At 37.0% G+C, this 27,766-nt stretch overlaps 1 protein-coding gene across 1 annotated transcript in view; it reads left to right on the top strand.

Annotated features, from left to right (window-relative positions):
• USH2A (usherin) overlaps nucleotides 1-27,766 on the top strand; it is a 387,004-nt gene that overhangs the window by 285,038 nt on the left and 74,200 nt on the right. Inside the window, exons 48-55 of the mRNA XM_065058452.1 lie at nucleotides 1,660-1,858; nucleotides 9,779-9,947; nucleotides 12,925-13,146; nucleotides 18,388-18,611; nucleotides 20,997-21,207; nucleotides 21,581-21,778; nucleotides 22,420-22,574; nucleotides 24,372-24,570. Coding sequence (XP_064914524.1) covers nucleotides 1,660-1,858; nucleotides 9,779-9,947; nucleotides 12,925-13,146; nucleotides 18,388-18,611; nucleotides 20,997-21,207; nucleotides 21,581-21,778; nucleotides 22,420-22,574; nucleotides 24,372-24,570 — 1,577 coding nt within the window. The remainder of the gene's footprint in view (nucleotides 1-1,659; nucleotides 1,859-9,778; nucleotides 9,948-12,924; nucleotides 13,147-18,387; nucleotides 18,612-20,996; nucleotides 21,208-21,580; nucleotides 21,779-22,419; nucleotides 22,575-24,371; nucleotides 24,571-27,766) is intronic.

The following is a 27,766-nucleotide window of genomic DNA, read 5'->3' as shown; positions in this document are numbered from 1 at the left end:
CCTTCTTTTCCTTTTTATCTTTTTTTTCCTGAAGTTCATACAACATATTTTGCTGTTTCTAAGTTTTTAAGTTAGCTCTTCTAACACTATTTAAAGGTAGACCTGTGTGCGTGTTTGTGTGCATGTGGTAAAATATGCATTGAATACAAAATAGCCATGTACGGAATATGGAATTAAATCTATGGTTCAGATGAAGACCTTGGAATTATAATGGTGACACTACAAGTCTCCTATTCATAGGTGACATTAATTCCTGTTCTGCAAAGGCTTATTGCTCTGTGTATTCCTCTGTTTATACCTCGAGGAAGTGAAATAATAGTTCAGTTATTTTTATTCTGGTAAGATGGCAAAGTTTATCTCAGCAGCTGCTGTTTCACTGTAACATCTTCAGTTTAAATTAATGCTAATTTATGATGTCACTGGCATTCTGACAGTGGCTGTGTAATTGGGACATGGAGATTAAAAAGAGGTACTTGGAGCCTATATTATGCAATGTTGTCAGTCCTCCTATTGATCTACATGTAGCAGTGGGATCTCTGTCTCTCTACCCAAAGGGGGTCATAGTGAAAGAAATTTGTGTCTTATGCAACATTCCACAGTGATTATGCAAGAAATTATGTTTTCATTTGAAATACCAATGTAAAATGTGTACATTATAAAAGAGCAAATTTCTTTTTCAAATATCCTTTCTGACTTATTTTGTTAATTGTAATATTAAGTGAGATTTTGGAGCCACTATCTGCACCTTATTAGTAGTGACAGGCATGCTACAGTTTAACATGATTTTTCCTTTAAGATACTTTTTTCCATAAACTGATTATGGTCTGATATAAAATCCAAATTCAACAGGATTTTGTTTTGGAGACAGTCTTATGCAGGCTGTTGCAGTCATGCTTTTGTGCTCAAAGTCAGAAATCTTGAGTCTTAATTGTGATAAACACTTGCATTTCTTACTTCTACTTTTATGTCAATTAAACTATTTAAACACAGAACTAGTGCTTACTGATACTGTGATGAGTTCTTTCTTTTAATTCTGTGCTGAAGAATACAGTCAAAGCAACTTTTTTTTTAATGTTTTTGAAAACAGATAAAAGGCATGAAGTATTCAAATCTGTTCTAAATGGTGATTGAGCACACTGTAAGTGAGCTGCACTGATGACAGCTCAGAGAGCAGGAGGTGGTCTCTTGCCCCCATCTGCCCATCCTCCACCAGGTTCTTATCTGAGAATGAAATGGTCACACCAGCCCGGACAGTAGTTCATGTACACCTTTGATAGAGCATCAGGAAGGCATCCTGAATCCTACCACTGAAATAAAACTATTAAAATGCTAGAAACTTTTTAACACATAAGTTTCCAGAAGTGTGAATGAGATTTCTTTTAAATAGCAACTTTTAAGGACTTTGATTGCATGTGTCATTTATTTTTTTCAGATTATTAGCACACATTGACACTTTTTTCAAACTTTCACACCTTTCAGTTATTAAAGCAGCTGTGAAATTCACCATCCAGAGAAACACTTGGGACACTTCAAAATATTTCACTGCAAGTGATCTAGTGTAAAATGGAGCTGTTACATGCCAATCCTTTGATGTAAGTATCCATAGAAACATAAATGATTTCCGTAATTTAACAAATGTTACTTTTCTTCTTATTGTAGATCTCTTCAGATCAACTGGGCATCACCAGGACAACCAAATGGCATTATCCTGGGATATGAACTTTTACGTAAAGCGTGGCAGAGGTGTAGCCAATCAAAGACTCCAAGGAGCAGCAAAAGTAATAGAATGTGCATCTCATTAGAATGCAAAAAACATGAAAATATCTGTGGAGAAGTGTGTTATAATCCAGAGTTGAAGGTATGCATGTGTTCTCAAACTGGCGATGCAATAAAAATTTATTCTTTTAAGAATAAGTGTGTAAACCAAACCTCTTCAGGTATCAGAGGAAGGGAAGCGGAGGATTCTGCTTCTTGTTATATTTTAAAATCAAGGCTCTGACACGTCTTGAAACGTTTAAAACTTGAAGCTCAGTACAGGGATATCTCTGCAAAAATGTCCACCAATGTATATGAGTCAGCTGATGACAAGTGATTCTGTTGTATTAAGTCTGTGATTGTTGACTTAATTTCTCCTTTCAGAAGAAATGAACTGGTTAGCATTTCTGAATGTGTCTTGCATTAACGCTTTGGGTTGGTGCAATCCCGAGATTGTTTTCATTTGCTGCATGCTGCTTCAGGGTAGAAGCAGCTTCAATACATGCAAACTAAACTTCCCTTGCACAGGAAGCTAAGCCAGAACCTGTGTTTCAAAAACCTTTCAAATATGCTTCAGCTCTGGATGGGGATTTCAGGCTCCCACTCAGTCTGTGGACCACCTCACTTCACTTACCTGAAGTTTCTTCCCTTCAGAAAGCTTTGCTCCACATATGTAGTGCAGATGTTCATCCCAAGGAATCAGGCTGTATCTGATCCGAAGTAAATCTCAGAAGCTACATGTAATGTAAGTGTGAGAAATCTCAGTACCAGCCTCTTGAATCCACAGATCGAACTTAATTGTGACAAATTACATGGTGGGCATATCTACATGTCTCTATGTATTTTTGCATCCCACTTGGAATAACCAGTTGTGCTCAGTTTGGTCCATCGATCACACACTGTAAACTACTAGAGGAGATTCTTTGTCTGCTCAACTATTCAGGTATCTGTGGAGCACATGATGGAGGTTCACATGGCTCCTTTGGCATAAAGTGATCTCATTGGGCCACTTAAAGGCTATAGGAAATTTTCTGGGTGTATGTAGAGTTTCAAAAAACCTAGTAAAGCTATAAAACTTCTCTCTGTGTGAGAAATCATTCCTCAAAGTCTGAATGGCAAATATTGGTTATTAACATGATTTGCTGGTTTTTTACCTCAACTCAAATTCTTCCTTGGCTAAATGCTTAATGACGAGATTCTCCAGTACAGACAATCTGTTTAGATTCAGCTACAAGTGGGTGGCTGTTACATGACAATGATGAGCAGCTCTGAAGGGGATCCATTGTGATTTCTCAGATGTATTTTTAAATTATTGCTATTTTCAGGTTAATCTTCATATGAGTTCCTGTTTAGCAGTAGGATCAATAGCGTAGCGGGAGTCTGTAATGGTTTTTATTGACAAATGAGGTAGAAAACTCTTAGTTTGAAAGTAAGATTTAATGTAATGAAATAGTGTCCCTATTTGTCAAAGGCATCATCACATGTTCCATGACTAAAGCAAACAATATGTGTACACAAGATTCCCTGTCAGACAAGACAGTAATTAAGGAAGTGAGTTATTTGAGGTGTTCAAGTCAAAATATAAATTATTCCAGCCAACAGAGCTTTAGCTTTTGAGTTCCCTTGAAAGCAATGCTGTATTAAACATACATATTTCTGAAAACTTGTGAGTGAATTATGGCTAGTCCCTTTTTCTAAAAGGTAAATTTACTTATTTCAGGTTTTTAGCATGGTAGACTTTTTAACAAATCTTGGCATAAGTGTGAGTTAAATTTGTATTATATTAATTTTTAAAATTTTCTTCTCCATTTTTATTTTTTCAGCCTTCATGCATTTATGGGAACTTTGACCTTGGAGAGTGTCCATTTATTTCTATGGCTTCCTGACTTTCTAATTTTTTCTAAGTAATTTTGCATTATTTTGTTATAATAGTCTCTCTGTATTCTCAGAGACTGTGGTTAGGACTGGGTACTATTTAGTTAAGTAATGGACAGATAATAAATGACTGGAAGGTCCACAGGAAAAGGAAGCACTTCTACAAAAGATGACACAGGAGTGATTTTTGTGGGTGAATTGGTTAAAATTTACCTCTCAATGTTTTGTCTGGTTTGCTATGTTTACCAGCATGAGTCATCCAAAATATCTGTAGAAGATATCTACAGAGATCTTGGCACATCCATGTTCCTCCTCTTCAACCAGAGTCTGTGGCAGGGACAGCGTAAGACCTTACATGGCAGCCCGCTGTCACACGTTTATGTCAATATGTGCCAGTTACTGTGGAAGCATTTGTGCTAGTATGTGCCCTTTAGATTCAACAGTTGAAGAAAAGCAACACTGTCCGGTGTATGCTCTTTCTGAAAGGAAAGCCTCTTATCACAATGCCAGCTGCTCTTCACCATGCATTAATGGTACAGCCAAACAGGAAAAGATGCCACTGAGAATTAAATGCTGAGCAGCTTAAGTAATGTTCATATCCAGAACAATAAGCATGTTATTTTTGTTCATTTGATGACAGACCGTTCAGCAAAAGCAGAGAGATTTTATCTACATAGTTCCAATAGACAAATAAGTTGTAGAGTTCTCATTTTTGCTCAGGTCATTTATTGCACCCTGTGTACAAGACATAATGGTTCTAATTTCCCTCTTAAAATTTCCTTGAATTCAGGTGTATAAAGTGAGAGGAAAACCAGGCCTTTCATACAAAAGTAATTTGGAGATATGTCTTGGGTTATTTATTTATATTTCCTTATAGGTTATATTTGGCATCATCAGCTTGCTACTGCAAGGCACTGTAGAAAACGAGAGATTTGTTATCATTTCTCATCTATATAAGAGATCACCAATATATAATCCCCTCCATCCACAGAAAACAAAGGGTTTCAGTAAGAGGAATACAAGGGTGTGTTTTGACTGCACAGCAGGGCAGGATGCAGAGACTCTTCTGGTAACATTGGCTGGGTTGGGTCCAGCTGGGTAGCACAGTTAGATCAGAAAAGCACTGCTAAATAGCTTGGTTGTGGGGTTGCACTGGTGTATGTGTGCTGCCTGTGGGCTCCAGGTTATTATCTCTGCATAGCACTGTGCTGTGTAAATAAACCAGCTTGCTCAGAGCTGGGTTTGGAATCTCTAAAAGAACAAATGACCTTTTAACTACAAGGGACATGTGTACATGCACATTCATGGGCTCATATGGGCTTGATATTCAGCCTAGTGACAACCAAAAAAAGGTTCCTGCTATCTGAAATCATCTTTGCATCAGATCCATGCTTCTTGTTTCTAGTTGTTAATCTGGTTTTCTGCTTCAGCGTTAGAAATCTTTGTTATTTTAACTATAGCTAACACAGTGCTGGGCCTGGTAAGCTTACCCTGGATGGATTAATAATCCTTGAGTTCAGAAAGAATTCAGAAAGGGTAGGGGTTTTGTGTGTAGTTTTGCAGAAAAGCTGAGAACACACTCTCATGATAAATTTTGTCAGCTGTTGGGAGCATCCCTATGTCCTGTGTACCTTTTACAGTAACAGACCTGTGCTGCTTGGGTGTTCCCAAGCTGCCAAAATTGATAGTATTTTTATAGCTGTATTTTCAGTAAGGTGTGATCTATAACTCTATACAGGTTTGAAATCTCAAAATAGACATCAGCTTATCATGAGATCTGCAGAGATGTACTTCAATTAACAAGGAATGTGCCCTTGCTCCACCCATCAGGGAGCATGATTTCAGTACTGATGGGAAGTCATTCCTGTGTTATCTGTGTAGCTACTGAAGTGTCCTGTTGTTACTGGCATCCTGAGGTGAACACTGAAAAGAATATGACAGGTACGGTAAAAGTGGAATTAAAACAATGGCAAAAAGGCTAATAATTTCCATACAGAATGGATCGAGAGTATGAACATCAATGGTTAAAAGGTTCTTGACTGAAGGTGTTCAAACAGCTTCAACACTTTTTATTTTCAGTAGCAACAAGCTGTATAAATCTGCAGTTAATGAACTGATCAAATATAACTCTGTCATTACTAGGAAGTGCAGGCTTGCCCCTTTACTCACTATAATTAATGTGTCATTTGTTAAAAACAGCAGCAGGACTCTTGCTTGAGGACAGGTGGAGGGAATTGGTGGCTAGATAGCTAGCCTCAAAAGCATGATTTTCAGAAGTGAAAACGAGCACAACTCAACACTGGTGAAGGATATTCCATCAATATTTATGTAAAATTTACTATTAACGCTAGCAATATTGTGCAAGTTCTTTTCAAGTTCTTTCAGGCTTAGACAACCTTTTAAAAGGTAAGACTTCATGTATAGTGTGTGTTCTAACACACCTGAAAGACAGGAAATGAAACTCATTTTAGTAAGATAATATATAGTGATTTGTAATAGAATAACAGTAATTTCTGCTCATGGTTTTTAGATCTAAGGCTGTACCAGTTACCAAAAGAGAACAGCAGGCTGAGAAAATAAATGGCTAAGTACACTTAGCAAAAAAGTGTGTCTATATAGATTCAGAGATAATTTAAGTAAAAAAGAATGAGCCTTGCTAATTTAAAATAGTCCTTCTCACATGAGAACATGATGGGTCAATCATTACTCTGGTGTTTGCTCCACTGGCAGAAATTTTTTAATGAACTCCTGTAGCTAATAGGAATTCCTTGGAGTGTTTTGTGAATTGCTATTTCACAAAGTGGCTCTGGCAGCAAGCATTTGACAAGAACGATAAACATGGCTGCCTAGCACATCTGTTTGTTTGGATAAATCAGTCCTACATTAACTGGCATGTGTCCACAAGGCCAGGTAATATCCTTCTGCAAAGTCTTCAGCAAGCAGAGGAATCAGGGATGACACAATTTTAATTAAAAGAGAGTTTCATAGATAAGTTTGAAGTCTTCTTAAAAATTGCTAAAATATTGTGTAATCCTGCCTGCCAGATTTGACATCTAGTTGCTCTGCGCTAGTGTCATGGCTGACTGGGCCTTTCTCAGACATTGTAAAAAGCCTTCCTCTATGCCCAGACCTTCCCAGTCCCTCTGCTCCTGGGTCACAGTCCCTCACTAGGCTTGGATGGGAGAATAACTACAGGACTGATTTGTATGTAACTCAGTCTACCACGATAGCTAAGAATGAACATCTTGTATCATCTCCATAGACAGTAAAGATCTCCTGGTTAGCAAGCATATGTCAAGCATTCAACCCTCTGTACGAGGGTGAGATCTCCGACCTGCCTAAAATGTTGGTGTCCCTGTATCTGATCGCTACGAGGCTTCTGCTTTCATGTACATAGTAACGCAATCTGTCACTTTTAGATCTAAGAGGATGAGATAATAATAACCTTTTGCCACTATAACTTTCAATCCATCTGCTTTTCTTCTTTGTCAATGACAGAATTTTAGCATTACTTGAATGCATTTTATTTTATGGATTGATAATGCAGAATCCTGGGGCTGAATATCAATGCAAATAGAAACTAACTATCTTTAGAGGACTGCCAAAAAAGTGTTATTTAACAATTTACAGCCGACTGCAGAGGATGTTATGGAGCTACATAACAATAGCATCAACTATATCAATAGGTAATGCCCCATGAGAGACTGAATGTAATTTAGAGCCGACTGGACCCCTTTTTGGAAGCTGTGTATAGGGTATTGAGAAATACTGAGGATCTTAAATAATTATTAATAAAGGAAAGTTCGGGCTAGAACTATTGTAACATACCTGGGGATTTTTTTGAGGGAATTAAGGAGGAAAAGGAGAGACACCAGTAATAATGCAATCTTACAAATAACGTTCCAACCAGAGTTCTTTAGAGTTAGTACTAAAATGGTGCTCCCAGTGTCTGTGTGGAAGATGTAGAGCAGGTGTTTCTACCGAGGATTCACAAGAGAAAGGGCCTTTCTTAAAACATCGTATGGGAAGTAAAATGGCTGCTCAGGCACTTGAGCCTGATAATGCCAAAGTTGTGCAAGTTTCTTTATCTGAAAGAGAGAAGGACTGTGTTCAGGTGAAATCTGGGTGGTGTGCATCACTGATAAGAAGGAAGAGGTACAGGATCACAGAGGGAGACACAATCCCAAGGGGCACACAGATTGAGACCAAGAACATGTGAGGAACATATTTCTGGCCTCCTATTGCGCAGGCACATAGAGCATTTACTGGTTCTGGTGTCTCAAGCTCAGCATGCAGTGAAAAGGACAGGACAGAGGCCATTCTTTACAAGTGACAAGAATTGTTGATAAATGCGATCTACTCTGAGGACAGTGGTGTGATAGTACTTAACTTGATGTTTTTAAGAATGCTTTTAAATTACTTGGAAATACAGAGAGGCCAGGTAATCTTCTACATTGCTCTGGAGCCAACTGTAAATGAAGAAAAACTCAGCCTGGAGTGCATGCCAGCCAAAAAAATATCTAAAAGATGGGAAGCAGAGAAGAGGTGTAAAACAGAGTTTTATTTGACATCTTAACTAATGATCTGGAAGGAGGAGCAATAGGTTAATTAAATTCATAGATTGGATTGTATTACCAGTGACAAGGTGGACAGCAAAATAATATAATAGGACCTACAAAGATTCAAAGTTCCTCAACAGAAAATGACAAAATTCATCTGGTTTTGCAGTCTAAAACAGAAGCTGAATGAGAAAGTGTGCTGGAAAAACAGAAAACTGTGTGACAAGTGAAAGCATATAAGGTTATAAAACCTCAAAGTATAGTGAGAAAACAAGAACACCTTCTACTCTACGTCATGTTAATTTTGGGTTATGCCTTGTTTATGTATTGTAAATTGTAACTTCAGAACCTAACCTAATTCTCCCAAGGATGACTGAATAAAACACAGCATCATGTATTGGAGTAGAAGTCAGTAAAAAATTGTTTATGACTTTAGAAAAGGAATTATATTTTTTCTTTTATATATATATATATATATGTGTGTATATATATATGTTAATACTATAAATGTAATAAAAATTAGATGTCCTGTGCCTAGTAATATACATTTTTAAAAGTTTTTTGTTATGAAAGTACCTAGGTGAAGAAAAGCTTCTCCCGAAGGAATATTTTATTTGCTGCTACGATAACCTGATTTAGGGCATGGCTAAAGTAAGGGGTGGAAGTGCTCCATGTCAAAAGAAAAGAAAGGAGCAACTCTGCTCTAGCATCTGTGCTGCACTGCCCAACTGCATTTGCTATTTCTCTGTAAAAGGCATCCTTCTGGCTCGTACAAATTGCACTGACTGTAGGTTCTAAGGTTCCAATTTTTATGAAGATTATACTGACTGTTCTATATGTGTTGCTGTACACAGTATGCCACTCCATCGACACAGGAGTAAGTGTACAAACAATTATTTGATTGTTCAAGCATATAATTTTCTTGACAGAACCTAGAAAGAAGTCCGCAGTTAAAAGGGCTGTTCAAAATTCATTTCAATGTAAATTTTATTTTGAAAAAAAAATCCTTATATAAATGCAATTCTCTTGAGATCACATTGTCTGAAGAACTGTGGTGATAAATGAGTGATCATGTGCTATAAGAAGAAAATACCACTTATTTTTATGTGACAGAAAACCCAAGAGTTCATATTGGGAAATACTGTTTTTTAAGTTGTAAGGGTTTCAGATGACATGCTTCATCATAAACAAACAAACAAATAAATAAGTAAATGGGGAGAAAATAAAGGGATAAGGTGATGGTGGATTATAGCTACATATTGCAATCTACTCCACACTGAAAGATGCAAACAGCCTTCACCATGTGAAGACGATTCATATTAATCGACTATTTTATTGAGGTGAAGTATGGTTGAAAGCCACAAAACATCAGCATTCTGACAAAGACACAATAGTTTATTGAAGTCTGATAATGCTGGAGGACACAGGATTTTAGCCAAGTTACATTTTATTAGACTGCAGTCATATTATTGTCTGTAGTAGGATGTGTTGTACACATTTTCATATATGTTATTTTGCCAGAGAACACATTATGTTCTATTTAATAGATATTGCCTTACTGATTTTTTTTTTTTTTTAACTACTTCTAGGTATGTTGTAATGGGATTCTTCACGACAATAAACCTGGCTTCCAGTGCTGCGAGGACAAGTACATTCCATTTATTCTTAATTCACCAGGGGTTTGCTGTGGTGGTCAGATACATGCTGTGCAACCGAAACATCAGTGCTGTGGTGGTTATTACACTAGGGTATTAGTAGGTAAGAGACAACTCCTTTCAAGTGCTTGAAAGAAACACAACAACAAAGTTGATATATCTGTTACACCAAGGAGAGTGAAAACACAGCAATAAATGTGGGATTTATCAAGATTTCTAGATGTCTTCGAGACTTGTGTTCAGTGGGATAAGCAAAGAAAATTGCACTGACTTTGTCTTCTATACACAGTACACTATGTTTATACAAGAAAGGCTTAATTGATGAAACCTGATGATTGGGTCATTTCCCAGAGAACTAATTTATGCTGAACTATACTTAATTGCAGTAAGTGCTGCATAATGGGGAGGGCAGTTCTGCTTAACAGGAACACCATCAGGCAATCTACTGGTGCGGCTTAGTTCTTTGTTAGACTTGACCCCGTGCGATTTTCCCCAGCCATTTCTTTTGTGGAACATTTGTTAGCATTTGGGTTTGATATTATGGATTGTGTCACTTCTACTTGTTTCTGTATTGTCTACTCTTTGTTCCTACCGATGTTACAGATCAAACTACACATCCCACATGTATTATCTTTGATGGAAATTGATGCTTTTCTTAAGGCTGATTGTACCCTTATTCTCAGAACTACTGTGGAAGTTTGCCAAAGCTGTGCTTCTGTGCTGTTGTCCAGAGTTTGGTTTTCCAGTTTGCTGGTGGGGTTTTGACAGGGAGAAGAGAAGAAATGGGGGAGGAGAGCCCTTTCAGGGTGCAGTGTTCAGAGCATATATCTCTTTGTAGGCAATTGTCAGGTCAGGAGCTAAAATGCTTCCATTACTCATGAGCTGGCACACATTCCCTAGGCTCAGAAATGCTTGAATTTTTGCCAACACATTCAGCACATCTCAAGTTCTGAGCCTTTGAAAAGTAATTCATATATCACAATATTAGAATGCCTTCCATGATGTCATCAGAAAAATGCTATCACATGGAAGAACCAGAGAAGAGTATTTTGCTGTCCTCATTAATCTCAGCGTACTGAAATGGAGAGATTATGCTGTGACCTCTGTCCCCATCCAGTGGTCTGTGTTAACTAGCTTAATGTTGTTTACATCAAGAAGGAAAAGTACAGTGAAACAAAATGTCTTATGTCTGAAAGAAGTTCGTGTTCAGTCAGCAGTCCACAAGCATGAAACAGTGACTGTTTGAATATGATTTTTTTTTTTTTCTAAGTATACTTGCTGCATTCTCTCTTTCCACACTCTAAAGGGCAGCAACATGAACAATGTTGGTCACTCTTTTCTTTTTTATTTTTATAAATATGCTAATAACCTCAAGCTAAATGTTAATGTGGGTCATTTTTTGATAAGGATAACAATTAACTGGTAAGACTGCATGGTAGTTTTCAGAGAGAGAATGTTTTCAAGCCTAGCTTGGAATGGATCCCATTTTGAGAGGTTAATGAGAAGGTTACTGATCCTTTGTGTCTTATGTTTAATAGTTCTTTAAAAAAAAGAAAAACAGTTTTATTTCCAGTAGATGTAAGCTACATTCTGTGTTTTAATACTTACTCTGTGTGACAACTAAATTAGATTCCGAGGAATGCAGGAAAATATGATGAAGTATCTAAACAGATTATATCTATTACACTGTAAAAATTTGTTCTCATCTTTTTTTGTTTATTGTTGACTTTATTTGATAAAGTTATTTATACAGGAAACTCTCTAAGCATACATATTTCCCAGATGTTGTTTGACCAGCTTGATAGCTCTAGATGTACTGAAGCACACTGGGCTGAAGGCATGAAGATTACAAATTAGGAAGGCAGGAATCTCAGTTTCTTTAACAGTAGTGCATGAAGAAGTGCAAACATCCATCCCAGAGCTAAGATGGGAGGAGACATTCTTAAAGCAGAGCAAAATAAATAATGCTACTACCACCCAGGCACCTCTTCGGTGGGTAATCTGGGGTGGAAGGAAGATGTTCTCCCTCACCTGTTACAATTGCATCACAGATTTATTTTTGACAAAAGCTGCATTGGGTTTAGGGCTCCTTGTCTGTAATTCCCAACCTTTCAGAAGTAAAGGACTTGAGATATTACTTTCCATGAGAAAAATGAATTTTAAAAATCAAACCACATTTCTTTTATTAACAATCAGGAATCCAAATAATTTATTCACCTCTATTACCTGTCTTCAACAGCAGTAAAAAGCCCTGCACCCTCCAAATGACATTTGAGCCACAGAAAACATTGCAATGCAGAAAGATAATACAAAAATAGAACTTTAAGAACACTGGATCAGATCAAGTGCAGACACTAATGAATGAAAATTATTGCCATTTACCATAATTTTTGTATTTTTTATAGCAGTGTCTATTCCATTCATAGCACAGTTTATTCCAGCCCATCGTGCCATTACAGTGTCAGTCTCATTGGCAGTCTTATCCTAAAGCCTTTTCCTGCAAAAGCAGATGCTTTTGCTTAAGTAGCAGCCAAGCCCACTGATGTGATTGTGACAGTGGTATTTAATTTTTAAAGTGAGTTGAGTTCTGAAGTTCTTTGGGAGACACTGAAAAACTCTTTAAGGAATGTGAATCAGTCCTTCAAAACAAGTTTGAAATTATTATGGAAATTTTTTGCTGAGAACAAGTATGCTGGATATTTGGTTAATCATAGCAGGAATTAATTCTCTTTACTGTGTATCTGCCTCTACCTAAATATTTTCCACTTGATAATTATTGTATTTACAGAAATTATTTTTGTTGCTCTTCTCAGTTTGTCTTTGGCATGCTTGCAGTTTGATATCTTACAGAGTCTTGGCCCTGAATTCATGAATGCATGTTTCTTTAATTACTATTACAAATGAATATAATACTTAAGCATTCTAAAGTACTGAGTGATTCCATGCTTTCACATGGAACATTTTATACATGAAGCTAGCAGTGTGTGAACCCAGACTTGTTGCTATCAGATGAAAGGCCTCTCAGGGATTTCAAGAGCTATAAGTGGATAAAATCTTTAATTGTATTCTTAAATTGACAGGAGAGGTATGTTGCCCTAACAAAGAGCAAAACAGAGTTTCGGTTGGAATTGGTGACTCTTGCTGCCAGGGCATGCCCTACTCCACATCAGGAGATCAAATCTGCTGTGGTGGATCCCTCCACGACAGTTTCAATCAACAGTGCTGTGGTGGAGAAGTGGTAAGCACGGACTTGATCTGTTGTGGTGATGAAGAAGAAGGGACCGCACACAGACCTCTCACAGGTAAGTGAGAATTTTTCCAGAAAAAAAGGATCTTCATCTTTCTAATTCTCTTGTAACACTAACCATTCAGCAATAACACACTCAGTCTTAAGGTGTGTTTGCCAGTTTATTAAAATGGCGTTGCACTTTAGTCATCTGTTCTGACAGGTTGCAAAATGGTGAGCTTTCGATGAGTCTTTGCCTTTGTTCAAAAGCTGCAGGGTCTGAAGACACTTCAGAAATTTCAAAAGGAGTGCATAATCTTTCACTATGCCAGTCAGGAAATAGGATCAGTCCCCTCTTAATGAGTAGAGCAGAGGTTAGACTTGTCCACCTTGTGCTAGAATGCATTGCAGTGCAGGGATTTTTCATTTGCTCTGGAGATGTGTGGTTAGTCACAAAGAAACTGAAGATGATGTCGTTATCTGCTTGGCTCTCTATGTCCCTCACTTTTGCATCTAGTTAGGGGTAAACCTGCTGCAATTTAAAATTAATAATACTTAATGCCTAGCTCCAGTCACTTGTTCATCTGTGTGTCCCTTTAGTCTCTTGCACACCATAGGAAGTTACTCCATCTCTCAGAAGTACAATCCAAAACCTACTTCCTCAAGAAAGACTCTGTGACTAGCTGGTGACAGAGATCGGAGTTATTGTATTTCTACAAATCCTGTTCTGGTATTTTCACATGTTTTTTCTTTCCATAGTTATATACCATCAGCCTTAGGCTTTCTCTGCCTGACAAAAGACTTCAGAAACAACTGCGGTCTCAAAGGGGTGCCCAATTTCAAAACACAGAAATAATGGAGGTTTAGTACGCAACTCTACTTGGTGTACAAAGACAAGAGACGCAGTGCTTTCACAATATGCCTGCCAGTTTGAGCCTTTGGTTGTACAACTGAAGATATTAACACATAACTAAAAATCCACATCTGAAGGTTGCACTACTCCTTCCCCAAAAAATGAGGGTTTTTTTCCTCAGCTTATTGTTTGCATTCACCAGATGCTTCGGCCACTGAGGTATGAGAAGTACCCCAGTTTTGTGCTGACAGGAAGGGCTCATCAGAAGAGCCATTGCAAGGCTTCCTGCGGTTTCCACACCACCGTACTCTTCCAGTGGTGACTCACCACATGTATGCTGTTAACAGCACCACTTGTGTGATTTTAGCTCCCCCTCACCATGATCCCTAATTGTGCCTGAGCTACATCGTCAGTGTCTATGCAGGGCTCACGATATCGGCTCTGAACAAGGCCCTCTTGCATCGCCGCGCATTGTGCGGCTGCCGCAAGACGGGGCTGGCTCGTAAAACATCTCTTTATGTACTTTATTACTTAAACTCTTTTATTTGCCTGCAGGAGCCCTTTAACAAAATCACATTGAATTGACTTTCTCACACCAAATCAAATCTCCCTGGTCCCAGTTCAGTTGTCTTTGTCAATATGTATTTTATAAATGGAGTGAATTAACAGATGCTGTTGGAACAGAACTGCTGGGGTAGCGTTTATGTTTTTACTGCTCTCTCTGGGCAGATGAGTTGTGTAGGAGTGTAATGCAGGTATCTTGGGATGAAAGTTATGTTCTTCATTTCAGCATATATATATTCTTAACAGTTTTTTTTTTTCCTTAAATATATATATTTAAAAACCCTTTATACCCCTCTCTTTAAAATGTGTTTAGCCTAAAGCGCTCTATCATTTATACCATTTTTCTTGAGAATGGGTCAGGATGACGTTTTTTTGGCTATTAAAAAAGAAAACAGTGGCTTTTTCATTGTTCACAGGTTTCTGTGAGGACTTTATACTGTGAGCCAGCATACAGCTGAACACAAATACAGGTTTGAAAGATGAATTAGTGCCATAGTTGAAAAGGGATCATATTCTTTTGCATTAAGCATAGAATAGATTGTGGGTTTTAATCATATCATATATATCATGCTCCATCAGTTTTTGCTTAATTTCTTAGATTAATTCGGCCTTGCTAAATACATCATGAAAATACACAAACCAGGCACAAAAATCTACTTGCTCTCCATCCCTATTGTTGTAATGATTCTAATGGAAATAATACTCTCATATAAAATCATAATTTACTTATCATTGGCAAATGGATAAGTAGAATTTTGCAACAATGTCATAATTGGAAAGCTTATCTCATTGTCTAGAAGGGGACAAGGTAACAGAGGTGGCTTTATGCAAAAGCTGAAATGCTTCTGAAGATCTGTTTTGTAGTTGGCAGTGAATGCTATGGTTAAAAATATAATGACAATTTAAACCTTTTGGGAGTTTTAGTTCCTTGAAAAAAATCCTACAAGAAAAACAACATCGATAAAAGTGAAAGCCTTGTGCACAGCCTTATTGTCTCATGGCCAGCTTGAACGCAGCATGTTTCTGCAACTGAATATTGGTTGAAGGGCTTGGATGGTAGAACCTTTTTGTTTGCCATTTTATACCTTTTTCGGAGAGTTTGTCCCGAAAACAAACAAACAAACAGACAAAAATAAAATATTTTTTTCTATCTCACATTACCCTTTTTCTAAAAAAAAAATAATAATTTCTGTTTTCTTAGGTTCTATTTTTCACCCCTTGTTGGCCTCATTTAGTGGGGTGACCATAGAGACATCTACTGGCAAAGGCTGGCAGTGATGCCATTGCACACACACCCTCAGCCCCGCTGCTGTGGTGGGATTATCCAAAGTTGTCTATTTCTGGCTATAAAGGATAATGTCGGCTAAAACCACTCTTGGATTTTGTATTTAAGGAAAAAAAAAAAAGCTAGCAAAGTGCCCCTATACTGACATCCCAGACTCATGAAAGATGATGCTTTGTACTGTTGTGGTTCCTGATCTGTAAGAGTTGCAGTACCCACATGTAAGCCAAGGATTTTTGGACTAGTGTGCAATGTACACTGGCTCTGTATTTTGTTGATCCTCTATTCTGGCTCCAAAGGCTAAGCCTTTTAATACTCATTTTTCCCTTTTGAAAGCAATGGTTTTGCAGATTTACTAAATTAGTAATTCATCACTCAGCAATGTTTGTAAATTTTTTCAGTTGCTGGGGATGAACATGAAATAATTGTTGACAGAAATCACTGTTAGCAGGAAATATCTTTTCCAGCCCATGGATTTCCTTTTTGCTGTAATGCATTATGTGCCTATGAAACATAAATATATAAAGTATGACACACATTCCAGCTGATTTACAAACAAATACTTTGTATTTTGATATTTTGCTGAATTCAGCAAGGGATTATATGAATTTCTGGATCTTTAAGCAATTGAATAAAGTGATTTTTAGAAGGCAAATCAATCCATCAATATTACATGGTCCTATTTTGTTTTTCTTAGAGCATATTTAAAATTGTACATTCGAGGTGTCAAGGTTCAGGAGTCAAGTGCTACATGTGATAAATTAAGCAAAGGTCAGAGGCTATGCAATGCAGTTTCAGAAGATTGTCTACCTCTGCCTTTGCAGCTCATTCATGCTGAAGTGATGCACTATGGGAATTACTACCAAACTCTGCTCTGCAACATCTGCTCTCCCTAAGTGAGTTAGTGCACGTCAGACATCTTTATGTCAGAATATTGCAGTGATGGATGCAGTCTTCAGAAAATGCTGCATAAAAATCTGGTGTGCCGTTCTGGCCATTAAGTGAAATTACTATTTAAATTAATGGCGCTGTCACAGTTTATCTGTGCAAAGAATGAACGCTGATTAGGGTATTAAGTAATTAGCAATTTATCACACTGGAACAAGGTTGATAATAATTAAAGAAGTAATGGTTTACCAAAGAAACTAGAAAGGGAGTCACTTCTTGTTATGTGAGTGAAATCTTGGCTGAAAAATTTAATTCAGCTAAACAAAGATGAGGTTTACAGTGAGAGAATACAGCTTTGTTTGTTTCGATAGAGAAACAGTTCATTATCAAAATTTTAGTTTGTCTGTCAAAAGTCCCTTGGGGCTGTCTGAGTTGCTTATTAGTATTGAATTGAGTCATTTTCTACAGTAACTCTCTACTTAAAATTGGTGGAATCTGAGGACAATTTAGAAAAAGGATGTGAGCAGGAGGAAATATTTACCTCTTGGAGAGCTGGTGATCACAGTTTGATTGCTGTAAATGGAACCAGCTCAGAAAACAGGTAAAGTATTCAAGTAGCATCACCTTTTTGAGTCATCCCAGTTGTTGGAACGAAGTGGTCTGAATGCTTTAGCAGGATCATACCCTTAAAGAGTAATTTTCATTATGTATGACTTCATAAGAGAAATTTGCTGCAATAAACGGCAGTGAGAAAAGTGGCCGTTTTTGCATGTGTTTAAAATGTTGACATATAACAGAAATTATGTCAAATACTAATTACTTTGTAGATCTAAGAGTGTATCACAGCCCTGTTTGGTTTGTTTCTTCATTTGTTTGTTTTGTGATATGGTTCTAGTTGAATTAGTAATGACATTTATTTCATTGCCAATTACAGAGGTATTTATAGCATTTCTTCCAGAGTTAAAATTTACCCCTTTCTTTAAATGGTGGGTGGTTCAACGCTGGTATTTCACAGTTGCAGAATCATTCACATGAATATTTGGAAATTACAGTGGTTATGGCAAGCTTTTAATTTTAAAATAAAATTATTAAAATTAGAAGAAAGGCTGTGGAATGAATTTTGGCAGCTTATCATTTCCACTACAGAAATGCAAATTATATTTAGATAATAACTTCTTAAAGAATATCAGATGACTGAAGCTTCACTGTGGGTATTTGTCAAGTCACCCTTTCAGTTCTACAGATCTAGTATGAACTCCCACTTCAAAACATAAACTATAATGTGAAACATTCTGGAACGCTAAGGTGCACTGTTGAAGGACTGCTCATGTAAGGGGGGAAATGAATGAGACCTGACTGGAAAGTACATGGAGAAGCTTTCTCAGTTTCTGCATTCTACAGGAAATTTTCATCAACAGTCTGTCTTTGACCTGCTGTGCACAGTTCCTTGATATGGTTTTTCATAGCAAAGGTTCTTACAAAAGTTCAGCAGTTGTATAAATTGACTGCAGAGAATCCCTGTTTATTGCTCTGATCCTTCATTGTTTTCAGTAGGTCTAGAAGTCAGGACACTCACTTCAGTCAACTCATGTTCAAATTTAAACTCACTTTAGCTAAATCTGCATAATTCCAGCTGCCAAGCCATATTGCATTCTGAGCTTTCTCCTTTCCTAACTATTTGTTTATTTACTTATATTTTATATTCAGATATATTTGTTTGTTCGTTTCAGGGATGTTCTGTTGTGGGCAGGAATATGTGAATATGTCAGATACCATATGCTGCTCAGATTCCAGTGGTGAGTCCCTCACACACTTTAGAAAGAATGACCAAGTGCCAGTAAAATGCTGTGAGACTGAACTTATTCCAAAGAGCGAAGAATGCTGTAATGGAGTTGGATATAATCCTTTGAAATATGTTTGCTCTGACAAGATTTCAGCTGGAATGATGATGAAGGTAATTGATAGAAAATCTCTCGGTAGCTCTGATTTGATGATGGAAAGAGAAATACACTGTTCATAACTATTTTTCTAAAATAGGAATATAAAAACTCTTGTGTGCATTATTCATTTTCACATTACATCCATATTAATACCGAATGAGTTCACCATGATTGATGTTATTGCAATGAATTCTAAAGGAATTAATAATGATTAGCTGCCTCTGTGAAGTGTTGCCCAGCACTCCAGATTAGTAAGGGGTCTAAAAGCTGGCATGCTAACAAGACTGGCACATACAGCCAGTTTCCGTTCTGTGACCACTGTTCCTGATGATGTTCCTTAAGTGGAAATTAAAATTGAAGTGGCCAGTTCTGAAGTATAAAAACGCTATTACATTTCAATTTGAGCAGGCAGTATGACATGGATTCCCCAACCTCCTAAAACCATATAAATAAAAATAAAGCAATTGATATTTTCATGATAGACTTAATCCCGATCCAACAGAAAACCAATGGCAATTTTGGCATAAAATTCAGCAGTACTAGGATAGTTACCTGTATAACTTTCAGCAACAATGAGAGTGTTATGGTTTTGGCGCATTTAGTGCCTAATGAATTGTACAGTTTATTTTCACTCTAATTTAAGAGTAAACTATGCACCATAAAGGCTAATCCTATCTTTTCTAAGAGTGGCCAGTGGCTATATGTGTCAACATGAGACAATTTAGCCAAAATTTGAAAGTGGCAATGTCTTGTAACTCCAGGTGAATTGACTAGAAATCTTCAAGAATTAGCATCTTGGTGTTATACATAACCTCTAAAAAATATTGTCAACTGTTATCCCCCCCATTTTTTTTTTTTAGGAAATGATCATTTCAAAGGATGAAAATGCTGTTCATATATATGTATATTATTTTATATAAATTATTTATAGTTACATTTATCTATATTTAGACAGAGAGAGAAAGAAAGAGGGTTGAATATTGTAAATTCTACAATATGGAAATCAGGTAGATATTGTGGAATTTATCACTGAAGTAAAAAGAAAAACAGACCCCATCCTGCCACATACAGGCATTCCTGTATACTTTTCGTTCATCTGTTAAGTTAATACACAAATATTTCTTCCCTCTTCTCCTTTTCATGCCAAGGTTTTCATGTCATTCCATTTTCAGACTGAATAATTTTCTCCCAGAGAAAATCTAAGTGTTGTGATGAGTCAGCTACATTTCCTCAATGCATTGTATTAGTAGTTCATGCAAGGCAAAAAATGGCTGAGAATAGGTTAATGAATTCTGGTAGATAACATGCTAGATCTATACCATAGGTATAATGCATAAACAAAGGAAGCGGTTTCTATTTCACTTACCTGCAGTAGAATAAGAGATAGCAGTGCTGGCTTTCTGATATGTATAGATTTACTAACATTAAAAGCACTGATATTCTGAGATGTGTTCTGGAGCTACTTTATATTTTAATCCAATCCATCTGTATCCTATATCCTATATTGATGTCTATCACAATCTAATTTTTATGGAAGTGCCAAGTTTGGGAAATTAAATTAGCTGAAGTTCATAATCAAACAGCAAGCTCATTTCAATGGGTGAATTAAGAAATCATCAGGTATGTTTTTTTGTCCTTCTAAAGCTTGTATCCTAATGGGCAGAAATGTTTGTAGCAAGTATTGCAGTACATTTCTTCCTGCAATAACCTGTATTCTATGAGAATCATTGCTCTCTAGCTTATGCTTTGAAAAAATACTATTTCATGAATTTTAATAGAAACTTGTAGATGTTCAGTGTGTATTTCTATTTGTGTGAATTGTTCTTTATGGGTTAAATATCGGAACTGTGTCAACGTTTGCAGAGGCCCTCTTATTGCAGCAAAACTGCTGTTCCGGACTGATGTGGTAGAAGACACGATTTATATAGCTAATGGAGAGGGTCCTCAGCTCTTGAAAGCTGCCAAGGAATTGCACAGAGGCCTCTTGAGTGCTTGGCAAGCTGTGTGAGGGGCTGGGAATTTACTACTTATTTGCCATGGGATATTGGCCTTTGGAGGAGCAGACTGTTCAAATTCTTGGATTAAATCCTGATCTCATTTGATTCTAGACTCTTCTGCTTTCAACAAACCCAGTCATTTGGGCTTCCAGAAGTTAAAATTTGTGATGTTTTCAAGGACAAAACAAAAATCTGTTTCTTTTAGAAATAATTAGAAAAGCATTGATGACCAAAGACTGTAGACAGACCAAAGGCTGAAAAGGTCTCCCATATGCTAGACATATTGACACACTAAATATGATTGCCTGATTTGTATGTTACCTAAAGACAAATACTAATGGAAGCATCTGTAATAAAAATAAGATGTGGTAAATATACTAAAATTGAATGTATATTCCTTAGGTAAAAGAAGAATGCAAAGCTAATATCCTCTGCCCTTTATCTATGGCGGCAACAGCACATTGCGGAAAGTGTGACTTTGATCCTAGGGAGAATATCTGTGCATGGATAAAAGGTTCACAGAGTGCTACAGAAAGCGAGATGAAAGAAGGTGTGTGTCCAACTGAAGAGGAGACTGTCTACACAGGAAATCCAAACCAGTATTCATTTACAGGTAAGGAAAAGTGGCATATCAGGTGGTGATTTGCTAGTGTATTTACTTTGCTGTGGAGGAAAGGATGTCCTCAATGCTATCAGGTATTCTAGTGAAATGTAAAGCAATTGTAGTGAAGTATCATTCTTTAAGACGTCATCTGTGAATCAGGACAGTATCTTCAGGGAAATGAGTCACAAGAAATTCGTTGAATACATAAGGTCTAAAACTGTGTTCACAAAAGTTGGTGGAAGTATTGCTATATCAGAAAGTGGTCCTGACTAAAGGAAATCTGTCTTTAAACACAGGAGTAGTCCCATAGGCACAGGTTAAAAAAAAATAAAATTGTATTTGATGAGACTGAGATGATCCATATGTAACTTTCTTTTTCTAGACCTGAACCTCAAACCTTTTATCACGTATGAGTACAGGGTGGCTGCTTGGAACAGCTATGGAAGAAGCTTCAGTGAAATTAGCAGAGCTGTCACTAAGCAAGATGTGCCACAGGGTGTAAGTCCACCAAAATGGGCCAAAGTGGATAATCGGGAAGACATGATACTTCTAAACTGGGAAGAACCACTTCAACCAAATGGTATTGATACATGTTTTGATTTGGAAAAAATTAAAAAAAAAAAAAAAAAAGAGAGTATGTTCTATCATTCAATTGACAGTGTTCCAAACTCACAAAATGTTTCTTAATCAATCACTGGCACTGAAATACTGAAATATACATATTCCTAAACTCTGCAAGAAGAATTTGCTCTTCATTGAGATCATTTTCATTGCAAATAAGCGTAGAGTCTAACTTCATAGAAGACTATTTAGGATGTCTCTAAGAAGTGCCCAGAAGCTTCTTTTGAGAACAGTTGTAGTGATGCTTGGCAAATATGACCAGAAAATAACAATCATATTATAACATGTTTTGGGACTCAGGGGTGGGTGGCGGAGTGGGTGATACTCATGTTTCTTTCAGGAAACCTTGCTTGTGATTTTCAAACAGTGAGAAAATTTGGAATAGCACTCTTAAAAATTGAGATGCACTGAGATGTTGATGTAGAGTTTGAGGAGGGTAGCTGGTAATTCACCTTAGCCATTTAAGCAGGATGATTGTCTGTTACAGTGGTCGCCTAGAGATTTCATTTAATATTTTCTGTGTGCAGAGTAGGTTGTTATAGCATACCATCACGCAGGATTTCTCAGCTAACAAAAGGGAAAACTTTTTTTCTGCAATAGGTCTTATTATTCACTACATCATTCTCCGAAATGGAATCGAGCGTTTCAGAGGAACAGAAATGAGCTTTATAGACACAAGGGGTGTCCAGCCATACCAAGAATATTCCTACCAGCTGCGAGCCTGCACTGTTGCTGGTTGCACAGACAGCAGCCAGGTTAGTGAATTGGTCTGTATGGAACTGGTGCCAGAATTTTATCAGCCAGTGTGGTAACATAAAAATGCTTTTGGAAAGGTGTAATTTGAAGACATGCTGATTATTGAGTAAGTGAAGAACATCAATAATCTAATTTGATTCAGCTACTGACAGGCGATTATTTGGAACCTAAGGCTCATGTGAGTGGAAGAAGAAAGCATCGCAGTCTTGGCAAAGATGAAATTGTACTATAGGAACTGATGCTTGTTAAAGAGAAAGCTGCACATAATGTAATACAGTAAGGAATATTAAAATGCACTTTATCTAAGCCTTGAAATTAAATCTTTTTTTCTCACTAGGAGGTCTATAGCCTCTTCTTCCTTGGTATTCCTTAGTTTATCTGCTCCAGCTCTAGTCTATCAATTTGTTCAACAACCTTCTTATTCTGAGCGTCCTTCCACTATATTACCCTTTACTGGCTTTCCATGTCTGCACCTGCTTCAGGCTTTATACTCCCTTTGTGTACAACCTGCCTCTGATTCAGTTTTAAGCAAAAATAATTTCTTTCCTCCCTTTGTCACTGCTTCCTTTCCTTTCCACTCCTCTCGTATCACTTCAAATCACAGATGCCTTTCACCAGCATTACTATTTAACCAGATCTACTTTCTATTCTGCAAAGTACTGGCCGTATTCGTCACTTGGAAAAACTGTTTCTTAGGTAACTGCTGTTTCACAGTAATATCCTTGCCTCTATGAAAATTAATTTCCAGGACTACAAGTGTAAGGTCTGTGGGGCAGAGGTGGGGAATACCAACTGTGCTTTGCTTTGTAATTATAATATCTATCGGATTGAAAAGTTGGGTTATTTTTGTTTGTTTTCAGGTGTGTAAAGGTTTTTCTTATTGGTGCAAATCTCAGCCAAAATTATAAGAAACACTGATGCAGAGGGATGAAGATAGGCACATAGTGATCTGCAAGCTATATAGACACAACTACTGCAACCATTGGCCTGAGCTAACAAATCCTGCTTATTTTACTTATCTGTAATCAAGGAGTTTAGTGTTGCAAACACTGAAGTCTGCAAGTAGGGACTGATTCTACCAAATCACTAAGACCATATATTATAGAGGGCATATTTTATATTTACAACATAATATAAATACTTTATGGTGGTAATAATGGAAAAAGAAAAGTGATTCTCAAAGAGAAAAAGGTCTGACTCACTTATTAAAACTGTAATTTGGAAGTGCTTCTGTAGGAGATGGTAGAAATGTGTCAATAGACAATTAAGTTTTTCCTTTTTCTTTTTCTTTTTTTTTTTTTTTTTTAGAAAGACCTCAACAACTGCAAAGTTATTCTATCTTTTAAAATCTTTTGTTTCCTTACAAAAATATTGAGTTGAAAATAACTACAAGAGAGTTCAGATTGCATGGGATATATGGAGGCTTAGCTCCATGTTTACTGGTGCTTAAAATATATTAAATCAGGCAGTTAAAATGCAGAGACACTGACCAACCATATGGAAGAGAGTTATCAAGAGTTTTCAAGCAATACAGTTTTCATTGTTTCACTTTGTGCTATACACTGCAGCTAAAACATGGTGAAACCTGTTGTGATAAATTGTAGACACAGACTTATGTAATGTATTCAAGGTCAGATTTCATTGTGAAAAAGGAGGAAAAAAGTAACTAGTTCTCCAGGACCTTGGTAATGATATGCCAGCCCAAACAACATTTTAAAACAAAAGTGACATTCTCATTGATCATGGTATCTAGTGTACTATTACATTAAATTGCTGTTTAATTCATATGTCTTCAGGTAGTTGCAGTCACTGTCCAAGGAGTCCCAGAGAGTGTTCAGCCACCAGACGTCAGTGCTTTGAACTCAACAGCATTACATTTAAGCTGGATTGCACCCAAGAAACCAAATGGCATCATCAGAGAGTACCAGATCAGTCAAGTAGGAAAAGGACTTATATACACTGATGCTGCAAGCAGAATGCAGCACACAGTATCAGGTAAGGAGGCAGAGCTCTCTGACAGGCTAATATCATGTCCTTAAGATATAAAACAGCGTTAACATATTAAAAATCCTACTCGTCAGTAACTTTTAAATCCCCAGTACTGTGCACAGTTTAGAATGCTTTATCATGACTTTACATATCTTAAATTTATTTTTTCAATAATTTCTGGATGCTGTTTTTTAAAATATTGATAGATTTGATTTCAAAATTTTAAAACAAATCTATGCAGCTAGATTCAAGATGAACACTTTGTGGTGTGCTCAAGGTCTCAGGTATTCTGTGTAGGCTTGCCACTCCACACAGATTTAACTCTCTCTTTTACTGTCATTAATGTGCAGCAATGCAATTGAAGTCACTAGTGCTGCTGTGAATGAGAGGGAAGGGAAGGGAAGGGAAGGGAAGGGAAGGGAAGGGAAGGGAAGGGAAGGGAAGGGAAGGGAAGGGAAGGGAAGGGAAGGGAAGGGAAGGGAAGGGAAGGGAAGGGAAGGGAAGGGAAGGGAAGGGAAGGGAAGGGAACTTTAGTTACTTTTGCTTTCTCTGAGAGACTGCAAATAATAAGATGTAGACATTAACACCTCGTGAATACATTTAACTTTCCATTTAGCTATAGCTTTATTCAGCATGACTGTAGATAAGGGTAGCAGCAATCATTGGAGCTTAAAGAACATTTTAAAAATAAGTACTAAGGCCTCATATTTGTTCTGCAACTGTTTTATTTTCAGGGAATACTGTTTCTGGATTCTGTTTATAGTCTCATATACTGCTTGTAGCCTTTTTCTAAATACTTGGTGAAATTTCACTAGTGTGTGTATATCTGAAAGAAACTTTACTCAAGGGATTGTGGGGGAAGATTTAACTCAGACCTCAAATGTATTATTTTCACGTATTCAATTTTTAGTTATATTTGGATGTTACCTTGAAGCAAAATTACTTTTATAAATGTTTCTATTGAACACCAAATGGGAACATAAGCATTCTGGGATACCTTTTTCACTTTTTGACCTCAGGACGCTCATCAAATTCTTGTTTTTATGTTTTTCAGAAATACTTTTCTTTTTATTTTTTTTTTTCACCTGAGTAGGAAATGTAGAGATTCATTTGATGTACACGACATCTGACAGCCTCCCAAAAAGTATAAGTTGACTTAGAGCACATAAAACCTATACAGCATATATGGCACTCTCAACCACCCCTCAAAGCGTGAGACCTGAGCTGGAGTAGATCTCTCAGTGCTTTAAAAGAGTTTGTCCTTGCTGTAGTCACTCACAAAGGAGTAAAGGATTGCTGTTCCTCTTTGACAATATCATGCTCAAGTGTGAAATTCATCAACTGTATATTATGCCTGTCTCCATATTCAGTGCTTCTGGACATGAGATATTAGCTAGAGTATGCCAGCTGGTGGCACATGATCTAGAATTTCTGTTTTAAGTTTCTACTGTAAAGAACACCTAACTAACAAGGAATGATTTATCAAACCCATTTGAAAAGTACTTCTCACACTCCCAGTTCCTTCCCAAAAGGCAGTTGCACCTCTGGAGTAACTGAGATTTTAATGCATACGATACTATTTTTCTTACTAGTTGGAAGGGTGAGAAAATGAAATTACTTTCTGAGAAGCAAGGATCTTTTTTTCCCTTTTGTGTGCCTGTTCTGTTAAGCCACTGCCCAATGCTGCCATGTTAAGCCAGGAGCGAAATAAGTGATCATTCCTCCTAGTCATAATCAAATCTTGTGCTGTTTTCTGCAGGACCTTCCTTGGGTAATAACATGTAATTCTTGACACTGATTTAGCAATGTGGATAATTATTGCCCTCTAAATTAAAAGAATAAAATAAAACAATCAAATTTATTTCATGCATACTCTCAGATGTTTGAACTGTCATCTTATTCCCTGTGGATGTATGTTTTAATTTTCTTATCTTACTTTTTTCTTTTTTTTTTTCTTTTTTTTTTTTTTTAACCGTGTTTTTTCCCTGAGCAACAGTTGAACATTAATGAAGCTGTAGCATTAGTATTTCTTGAGACTTTGAATCTAGGGTCTTGCAAATAATAGACGAGAAGGCTAGCACCTTGCCACTGCACCATTGTCTTGCTGCTTATTTTTAATTACATCAAAGCTTTGGAAACATGATCCCACAAATGCTTTGTGGGAATAGCGGTGAATGTGCTCATCATGTGAAATCCATAAATTGCTTATAATCCTCTCAAGATGTTAAAAAAAGCATTAAGTAATTGAAGACAGGAAGTCCTCAGTTAATTATTTAGAGGTGTTATCAATGCTTTAAGCAAACTGAAGCATTTTCTGCTATCTCACTGAGTTGAATGCCACTGGGACCTGGGGGCAGCAGCCATCATCTTCTCATATTCTCTAATGCAAACAGCACATGGCAGCTTGTCAATAAAAGACCTTTTTATATCATTTATTACTGAACACTTCCACTACCCTGTACGGAACAATTTGGATGACAGTTATGGCATTGTTTCACTTTGTGTTACTACTACTTTACAAATGGGTCTGCTAATGCTTTGCAGTGGGGGCCAGGCAGAGGGTAAGACTGAAGAAAATAATTAGAGGAACTGTAAAAGAAAGCTAAGAGTGCCATCTTCAGCAGCAGCAGGTGGGTTTATGGCAAAGATTCTTCTCAGCTCCCCCTTTTTAGGACACTGAAGATAGTATCCCAAGTAAGAGGCTTTGTCAAGAATTTGTAGGACCGATCATCTTTAGGTAAATGCCAAGCAAGATTGTTAATGTTTATTTTAGTAAAAGGAAAAATATTAATAAATATTTTGTGACTGAATGGTTTGAAATTCTTTCATCTGAACATATTCTCCATTTCAGGGTAGTGAAAACTGAAGGGGTACAAAAAGGTTGTCACTGGTCAACTCTATCTCCATACAGTACTGAATCATGAGTGCTATTTATCTAAAGGAAACTCTTGGAAGTGGAGGGGTTGTGTGAGGCTGTGGTCAGCAATCTGACATCCTCCTGAATAAAATTCCCATGGTGGGGCCCAGGAGTGTTAGCCTAGGAGCTAATTACTGACCTTGCTGGAGCCATACCCACAAATGGAGACAAACAGTATCAGAAGGAATTGATTTGGCTAATAGGAGAATGAATTCTTAAAAAACAAAAACAAAAACAAACAAACAAACAAACAAACACAAAAACTACACACACAAAAAAAAACAA

The sequence above is a fragment of the Columba livia genome, chromosome 3 (assembly GCF_036013475.1).
Source record: "Columba livia isolate bColLiv1 breed racing homer chromosome 3, bColLiv1.pat.W.v2, whole genome shotgun sequence".
NCBI classification, from domain to species: Eukaryota; Metazoa; Chordata; class Aves; order Columbiformes; family Columbidae; genus Columba; species Columba livia.
The sequence above is the reverse complement of the archived record's forward strand: the minus strand, read 5'-3'. Positions and strand labels throughout refer to the sequence as shown.